The 9,563-nt window shown below is 43.3% G+C and overlaps 1 protein-coding gene across 2 annotated transcripts in view; it reads right to left on the bottom strand.

Annotated features, from left to right (window-relative positions):
* Nucleotides 1-9,563, bottom strand: part of LOC122541299 (zinc-binding protein A33-like) — a 119,091-nt gene that overhangs the window by 99,252 nt on the left and 10,276 nt on the right. The window contains exon 1 of one of the 2 annotated variants that reach the window (XM_087979544.1): nucleotides 222-1,310. The exons of the other annotated variant lie outside the window; for it this stretch is intronic. Within the exon in view, the coding sequence (XP_087835670.1) occupies nucleotides 222-638 (417 nt within the window). The 5' untranslated portion in view covers nucleotides 639-1,310. Of the gene's footprint in view, nucleotides 1-221; nucleotides 1,311-9,563 lie in introns of those variants that run through there. 2 annotated transcript variants of the gene reach the window in all.

Genomic DNA, 9,563 nt, shown 5'->3' with positions numbered 1-9,563 from the left:
TGAAAGAGGCCCTCAGCAATTCAATGGGAGGTGCCAGCGATCTGACTCTGCACAATCTGCTAACAATCCACTGCCTGCCATTGGCTGAGTAATCTGGGTCAAGACACACAGCGATCCTGTGCTGAACAGGGCAAGGTTATCCTGTGACCTTGTTCCATTCAATGATCCAGTCCTGTTTTTCTCTCTATCTCCAGCATAAGCCTCTCTCTCTCGCCTCTTACCTTGTACTTTCTCACTGCATCAGTGACAGGCAGGAAGCTGTGGCCTGAGTGTGCCGGTGAATCTCGACAAATGACACAGATCAGAGCCTGGTCGTCCTGACAAAACAGCTTCAGCTTCTCATCGTGTTCCAGACAGCGGGAACCCCCTTCCTGCTGCAGCCCCGGGTTCAGCTCCAGCTGCCGGGCTTTCTCACAGAGATTGGCCAACACTCTGGCCTTCTTATAACTCTTCTGCTGGGAAACTGCGCGACATTCCGGACAGGACACCACCTTCCCCTGGTTTTCCCAATACGCCTGGATGCAGGATTTGCAGAAATTGTGCTCACACTCCAACTGCACCGGCTCCACAAACAGGGACAGGCAGATAGAGCAGGTTAAGTCCTCAGTCAAGGTGAGGATGTATTTACTGACTGCCATCTCGTCTGCACTGCTTATTCTGTCACTCAATTTACTTTCAATTTCACCTCCACACTGGAGATTGAAATAACATTTCCAAATCTGTCTTCTTAAAGGGACACGCCATCAGGCAACATGACTGGTCCAGCCTAGATTTAATTTGCTCACTAGGCATTTACCAGCTGGTTAAGTTAAAATGCATTTTCACAAATCAGTACTTTGTAATATCTGATATAAGGGTCACCAAACTCGAAACATTAACTCTGCTTTCTGCCCACAGATGCTGCCAGACCTGCTCAGTTTCGCCAGCAATGTCTGTTTTGGTTTAAGATCCCCAATATTGGCAATTCTTCATTTTATCTTTGCAATATCATCCTCAAATCCGACACATTGCACATGGTACTTCCCCAGAGACAAAAAGGTCTTTTGCCCAACAGACAGTGAACCCTAAATTCGTGGCCAAGTTTAATCAGTATGTGAGAATTTTACCTGATAGAAATTTCAGAATTACCTTTCAAGTAGCAGGAGTTGTTGCAATGTGGAAGTCAGCTCTGTTCTCATTTGTCCACCATCCTGACATGATCTGACCTATGAGATAGAAACCCATATCTCATGATCAAATTGCTTAAACGTACAACACTGATATCACAGGGACACAGAGCCAGCCACCTTTGAATGTAGGAATGACAACACTGATGTCACAGGGACAGTCACTGTGTGAATATCAGAAATACAGCACTGATATCACAGGGACTGTCACTGTGTGAATATCGGAAATACAGCGCTGATATCACAGGGACAGTCACTGTGAATATCAGAAATACAGCGCTGATATCAGAGGGACAGACGCTGTGTGAATATCAGAAATACAGCGCTGATATCACAGGGACAGTCACTGTGTGAATATCAGACATACAGCGCTGATATCACAGGGACAGTCACTGTGTGAATATCAGAAATACAGCGCTGATATCACAGGGACAGACACTGTGAATATCAGAAACACAGCGCTGATATCACAGGGACAGACACTGTGAATATCAGAAACACAGCGCTGATATCACAGGGACAGTCACTGTGTGATTATCAGACATACAGCGCTGATATCACAGGGACAGTCACTGTGTGAATATCAGACATACAGCGCTGATATCACAGGAACAGTCACTGTGTGAATATCAGACATACAGCGCTGATATCACAGGGACAGTCACTGTGTGAATATCAGACATATAGCACTGATATCACAGGGACAGTCACTGTGAATATCAGAAATGCAGCGCTGATATCACAGGGACAGACACTGTGTGAATATCGGAAATACAGCGCTGATATCACAGGGACAGACGCTGTGAATATCAGAAATACAGAGCTGATATCACAGGGACTGTCATACTCTGTATATCAAAAATACAGCGCTGATATCACAGGGACAGTCATACTCTGTACATCAGAATGACAGCACAGATAATCACAGTGACAGTCACTGTCTGAATCTCAGAATACAGATCTGATATCACAGGGAGGATTAGTGTGTGAATATCTGCAGCATCCATCCATCAGGTTTTTACTGTTTCACTTAACCTGTCTATGTCCTACTGTAGACTCCTTGTGTCATCCTCACCACCTGCCTTCCCATGTATTTTTGTGTCATCATGATAACAGTGTACTTGATTTCCTCATCCACATCTATATTACAAATAATTGTGGACCTAACCACTGATTCCTGTGGATTCCACTAGTTGCAGGTTGCTATCCCGAAAATACCACCTTTATCCAACTCTCTATTAGTAATCCAATCCTCCATCTGTGCTAATATACTACCACTATATCCATGAACCCTTATCTTATGAAGTAACCTTATGTGCAGGACCTTATTGAATGTGTTTGAAAATTGAAATATGTTACATCCACTAGTTCACAATCATCAATCATGTTTGTTACCTTTTCGAAAATGTTAATTGTACGAGACAAGAAGTTTCAAAAGTTGATTGGAGTAGACCATTTGTTGGTAAAAGGACTTGATAAAGCGTGGGTTTTCAGAACTGTGATAACAGGAGTTCAGAGTCATTATGTGTTAGAGTGAAAAGTAAGGATGGAAGGATGAGGGAACAGTGGATGAAGAAGATATTGAGGTTCCAGTCAAGAATAAAACAAAATCATACATTAGATATAGACAACTAGGTTCAAATGAATCTCTTGTACAGTTAAAAGATTATAGGGACATCAGGGAGATCAGGAAGGCAAGTGACCATATGAGATAGCTAGCCTTAGCAATTAAGGTTAAAGATATTCCAAAGAGATTTTATAAATACATTAAGAGTGAGAGAGCAACTATAGAGAGCGTAGGTCCCCTAAAAGATGAAAGAAGTTGTCTTTCTGTTGAACCTTAGGGGATGGCAGAGATAATAAATGAATATTTCACGTCAGTTTTACTGTAGAGAAAGAAATGGAGACTAGGGAACTCAGGGAAATAAATATCGATGTTTTGAAAACAGGTCGCATCACAGCAGAGGAAGTGCTGATGATCTTAGAAAATATAAAGATGGATAAATCTCCAGGACGTTGTGGGAAGTTAGGGAGGAAATTGTGAGGCTCCTTACAGGAATATTTGTATTATATATAAATACAGTGAGGTACCGAATGACAGATTGGTTAATGTTGTACCTTTGTATAAGAAAGGGTGTAAGGAGAAGCCTGGGAACCATAGCCCTGTGAGCCTGACTTCAGTGGTGGATAGGTTTTTGGAAGTGATTCAGAAAGATAGGATTTATATATATTTGGAGAGACAAGGAATGACTAGGGATAGTCAGCATGGCTTTGGGCAAGGGAAATTGTGTCTCACAAATTGGGTTGACTTTTGAGGAAGTAAACAAAAAGATTGATGAGAGCAGAGTGATAGACGTTGTTTATTTGACTGTAGTCAATCTTTTGACAAAGTTTCGCCTGGTAGACTACTGGATCTGTTGCTCCCGATGTGGTCTCCTCTGCATTGGGTAGACAGGACGGCAACCTGCTAAACAGCTCAGGGAACATCTCCAGGACACACGCACCCAACAACCCCACCACCTTTTGGCTGACCACTTCAACTCCCCCTCCCACTCCGCTAGGGACATGCAAATGTTGGGCCTCCTGTAGCGCCAAATCCAAGCGACTGACACCTGGAGGAAGAACACATAATTTTCCGCCTTGGGACCCTCCAACCACACGGCATCAATGTCGATTTCCTCATCTCCCCTCCTCCCACCTTATCCCAGATCCAACCCTCCAACCCGACCCTGCCCTCTTAAACCATCCTACCTCTCCATCTTCCTTCCCATTATCTGCTTCACATTCCCTTCCGACCTATCACAACTGCTGCCCACTTTCATCTACCTATCACATTCCTGGCTACCTTTCCAACCCCACCAGCCCCATGCCCCTCCCATTTATCTCTCATGCCCCTTGGGCACACCCCCAACACATTCCTGATGAAGGGCTTATGTCCAAAATGTCGATTTTCCTGCTCTTCAGATGCTGCCTGACCTGCTGTGCTTTTCCAGTGCCACTCTTGTTGACTCTGACCTCCAGCATCTGCAGACACGCTTTCTCCTAGTTGGTAAAGTTAGATCACATGGGATTCAGGGTAAGCTTGTCAAATGGATACAAAATTGGCCTGGCAGTGTAGCAGTGTCGGTCTCTGAGGCAAGAAGACTCTGAGAGCATCAAGAATGCATCAGGAACCAGCAGTTTATTTGAGCAGCAATCAATCACAGCAAGGAGAGGAACTCAGGATTGTCACACTACGCAACACTATTTTTATACTTCCTTACATTGAAATTACATAAGTCTACAAGCTAACTGTTACTCATGCAGTTGATTATATCAAGCCTGTAAGTCATTTACCTAAGCGATAGTTACATTAAGTCTGTTAATCAATTGACTGGTAGTTAATTACATCAAGTCTGTAAATTAATTACATCGAGTTTATAATTCAATTAACTAGGTATTTCAATGACATCATATTGCTGTGCATTACATATCTACTAATCAGATTCAAGCACACGGTGCTCATTTGCTTATGTCATCATCCCTCTCTGTTCCCGAACATTCTGTGGTCTGCTAATGTTCTGCCCTGCTTACTCATTTCAGTTGGCAACTAACTATGCTCCTGTGGTTTGGGTGGTCTGTCCTTAGCAACGCAGTGAATCAATCACTGCAAACATCTCATTCCATGGCCCTGACACCCAAAGCAACACCACACATGCACCTCTGCCGAGCCAGGAGCCCCAAAAGAACATCCCCCTCCCTGTCCTCCCTCTTCACTCCACTGTCTCTCCTACCACTGCTTCATTGGAGAAACTTGGTCCTACACCTGAGATAATTCCGAGCAACCACTGAGTACCCTATTTCCCCTCCCACAGTGGCAGGAGACAGGTGGAGATATGTTTATTGGTTTGGAGGCCTGTGACCAGCAGTGTTCCACAGGGATTGGTGCTAGGTTCATTTTTGCTTGTCATTTAAATAATTGCTTTCAGTGAGAATATAGAAAGCAGGTTAGGAAGTTTGCAGATGACACCAAAAATTGGTTCAATTGTGGACATTGAAGAAAGTTAACTAAGATTACCAAGAGATCTTGATCGATTGGGTCAATGGGCTGCAGAGTGGCAGTTGGAGTTTAATTTGGATAAATGTGTTGTATTGCATCTTGGTAAAAATAAACAAGGGCAGGACTAAAGAATTAAAAGTGGGAACTTCGGTAGTGTTGTGGAACAGAGAGATCTACGGGTTCAGATACATGCTCTTTTGTGGTTTACATCACGCATAGATAGAGGGGTTAAGAAGACATTTAGCATGCTTGTCTTCAATGCTCAGATGTTTGAGTATAAGATTTGGGACCTTATGTTGAGATTTTATTTCACTGGACCTGAAGCAGGTTGAAGGGTGACCTTATAGAGGTTTATAAAATCATGAAGGGTATAGATGAGTTGAATGACAGGTGTCCTTTCACGAGGGGGAGAAAATTGAAGAAGAGGTGGTTTATTTTTTAGGGGAAAGGAGAAAGATTTTAAAAAGACATGAGGGGTAATTTTTTTTAAACAGAGTGGTGTGTGTGTGGAATGAACTTCCTGAGAAAGTGGTGGATGTGGGTACAGTTACATTTGAAAGACATTTTAGGTAAGTGTATAAATAAAAAATGTTTGGAGGGATTATGAGCCAAGTGCGGGCAGATAGGACTAGTTTAATTTGGGATTGTGGTTGGCATGGACTGAAGGGTCTGTTTCTGACTCTGTGACTCAATAACTGTAACACATTTGTCATGATTTCCCAGTCAAGAAGCCATGCTGACTCAGATTTAATATATTATGAATTTGTAAATGCTGTGCTATTACAACCTTTGTATAGACTAACATCTCCTGAATATATCAAGCTAACTGGTCTTTGTTTACCGTTTTATTGTCTTCTTAATGATATCAGCATTGTATTTCCAATATTCATACAGTGTCAGTCCCTGTGATATCAGCATTGTATTTCTGATATTCACACAGTGTCTGTCCCTATGATATCAGTGCTGTATTTCTGATATTCACACAGAGACTGTCCCTCTGATATCAGCGCTGTATTTCTGATATTCACACAGTGTCTGTCCATGTGATATCAGCGCTGGATTTCTGATATTCACACAGTGACTGTCCCTGTGATATCAGTGCTGTATTTCTAATATTCACACAGTGTCTGTCCCTGTGATATCAGCGCTGTATTTCTGATATTCACACAGTGACTGTCCCTGTGATATCAACGCTGTGTTTCTGATATTCACTCAGTGTCTGTCCCTGTGATATCAGCGCTGTATATCCGATATTCACTCAGTGTCTGTCCCTGTGATATCAGCGCTGTATTTCCGATATTCACACAGTGTCAGTCCCTGCGATATCAGTGCTGTATTTCTGATATTCACACAGTGACTGTCCGTGATATCAGCGCTGTAGGTGTGGTAATCACACACTGACTGTCCCTGTGATATCAGCGCTGTATTTCTGATATTCACACAGTAACTGTCCCTGTGATAACAGCGCTGTGTTTCTGATATTCACACAGTGACTGTCCCTGTGATAACAGCGCTGTGTTTCTGATATTCACACAGTGACTGTCCCTGTGATATCAGCGCTGTATTTCTGATATTCACACAGTGTCTGTCCCTGTGATATCAGCGCTGTATTTTTGATATTCACACAGTGACTGTCCCTGTGATATCAGCGCTGTGTTTCTGATATTCACACAGTGACTGTCCCTGTGATATCAGCGCTGTATTTCTGATATTCACACAGCGACTGTCCCTGTGATATCAGTGCTGTATTTCCGATATTCACACAGTGACTGTCCCTGTGATATCAGTGGTGTATTTCCGATATTCACTCAGTGTTTGTCCCTGTGATATCAGTGCAGTATTTCTGATATTCACACAGTTTCTGTCCCTGTGATATCAGCGCTGTATTTCTGATATTCACACAGTGACTGTCCCTGTGATATCAGCACTGTATTTCTGATATTCACACAGTGACTGTCCCTGTGATATCAACGCTGTGTTTCTGATATTCACTCAGTGTCTGTCCCTGTGATATCAGCGCTGTATTTCCAATATTCACACAGTGACTGTCCCTGTGATATCAGCGCTGTATTTTTGATATTCACACAGTGACTTCCCCTGTGATATCAGCGCTGTATTTCCGATATTCACACATTGTCAGTCCCTGCGATATCAGTGCTGTATTTCTGATATTCACACAGTGACTGTCCCTGTGATATTAGCGCTGTAGGTGTGGTAATCACACAGTATCTGTCCCTGTGATGTCAGCGCTGTATTTCTGATATTCACACAGTGACTGTTCCTGTGATATCAGCGCTGTATTTCTGATATTCACACAGTGACTGTCCCGGTGATATCAGTGCTGTATTTCTAATATTCACACAGTGACTGTCCCTGTGATATCAGTGCTGTATTTCCGATATTCACTCAGTGTTTGTCCCTGTGACATCAGCGCTGTATTTCTGATATTCACACAGTGTCTGTGCCTGTGACATCAGCGCTGTATTTGTGATATTTACACAGTGCCGGTCCCTGTGATATCAGTGCCGTATTTCTGATATTCGCACAATGACTGCCCCTGATATCAGCGCTGTATTTCCGATATTCACACAGTGTCTGTCCCCGTGATATCAGCGCTGTAGTTGTGATAATCACACAGTGACTGTCCCTGTGATATCAGCGCTGTATTTCTGATATTCACACAGTGGCTGTCCCTGTGATACAGCGCTGTATTTCCGATATTCACACAGTGACTGTCCCTGTGATATCAGCACTGTGTTCTGATATTCACTCAGTGTCTGTCCCTGTGATATCAGCGCTGTATTTCTGATATTCACACAGTGACTGCCCCTGTGATATCAGCACTGTATTTCCGATATTCACTCAGTGTTTGTCCCTGTGATATCAGCGCTGTATTTCTGATATTCACACAGTGAATGTCCCTCTGACATCAGCGCTGTATTTCCGATATTCACACAGTGACTGTCCCTGTGATATCAGCGCTGTGTTCTAATATTCACACAGTGTCTGTCCCTGTGATATCAGCGCTGTATTTCCGATATTCACACAGTAACTGTCCCTGTGATATCAGCGCTGTATTTCTGATATTCACGCAGTGACTGCCCCTGTGATATCAGCACTGTATTTCCGATATTCACACAGTGTTTGTCCCTGTGATATCAGCACTGTGTTACTGATATTCACACAGTGACTGTCCCTGTGATATCAGTGCTGTATTTCCGATATTCACTCAGTGTTTGTCCCTGTGACATCAGCGCTGTATTTCTGATATTCACACAGTGTCTGTGCCTGTGACATCAGCGCTGTATTTGTGATATTTACACAGTGCCGGTCCCTGTGATATCAGTGCCGTATTTCTGATATTCGCACAATGACTGCCCCTGATATCAGCGCTGTATTTCCGATATTCACACAGTGTCTGTCCCCGTGATATCAGCGCTGTAGTTGTGATAATCACACAGTGACTGTCCCTGTGATATCAGCGCTGTATTTCTGATATTCACACAGTGGCTGTCCCTGTGATACAGCGCTGTATTTCCGATATTCACACAGTGACTGTCCCTGTGATATCAGCACTGTGTTCTGATATTCACTCAGTGTCTGTCCCTGTGATATCAGCGCTGTATTTCTGATATTCACACAGTGACTGCCCCTGTGATATCAGCACTGTATTTCCGATATTCACTCAGTGTTTGTCCCTGTGATATCAGCGCTGTATTTCTGATATTCACACAGTGAATGTCCCTCTGACATCAGCGCTGTATTTCCGATATTCACACAGTGACTGTCCCTGTGATATCAGCGCTGTGTTCTAATATTCACACAGTGTCTGTCCCTGTGATATCAGCGCTGTATTTCCGATATTCACACAGTAACTGTCCCTGTGATATCAGCGCTGTATTTCTGATATTCACGCAGTGACTGCCCCTGTGATATCAGCACTGTATTTCCGATATTCACACAGTGTTTGTCCCTGTGATATCAGCACTGTGTTACTGATATTCACACAGTGACTGTCCCTGTGATATCAGTGCTGTATTTCCGATATTCACTCAGTGTTTGTCCCTGTGATATCAGCGCTGTATTTCTGATATTCACACAGTGTCTGTCCCTGTGATATCAGCGCTGTATTCCTGATATTCACACAGTGTCTGTCCCTGTGATATCAGCGCTGTATTTCCGATATTCACACAGTGACTGTCCCTGTGATATCAACACTGTATTTCCGATATTCACACAGTGACTGTCCCTGTGATATCAGCGCTGTATTTCTGATATTCACACAGTGACTGTCCCTGTGATATCAGCGCCGTATTTCTGATATTCACACAGTGACTGTCCCTGTGAGATCAGCGCTG

The sequence above is a fragment of the Chiloscyllium plagiosum genome, unplaced genomic scaffold (genome assembly GCF_037043375.1).
Source record: "Chiloscyllium plagiosum isolate Xiang-an unplaced genomic scaffold, Cpla_swu_hap1 HiC_scaffold_35, whole genome shotgun sequence".
NCBI lineage: Eukaryota > Metazoa > Chordata > Chondrichthyes > Orectolobiformes > Hemiscylliidae > Chiloscyllium > Chiloscyllium plagiosum.
The sequence above is the reverse complement of the archived record's forward strand: the minus strand, read 5'-3'. Positions and strand labels throughout refer to the sequence as shown.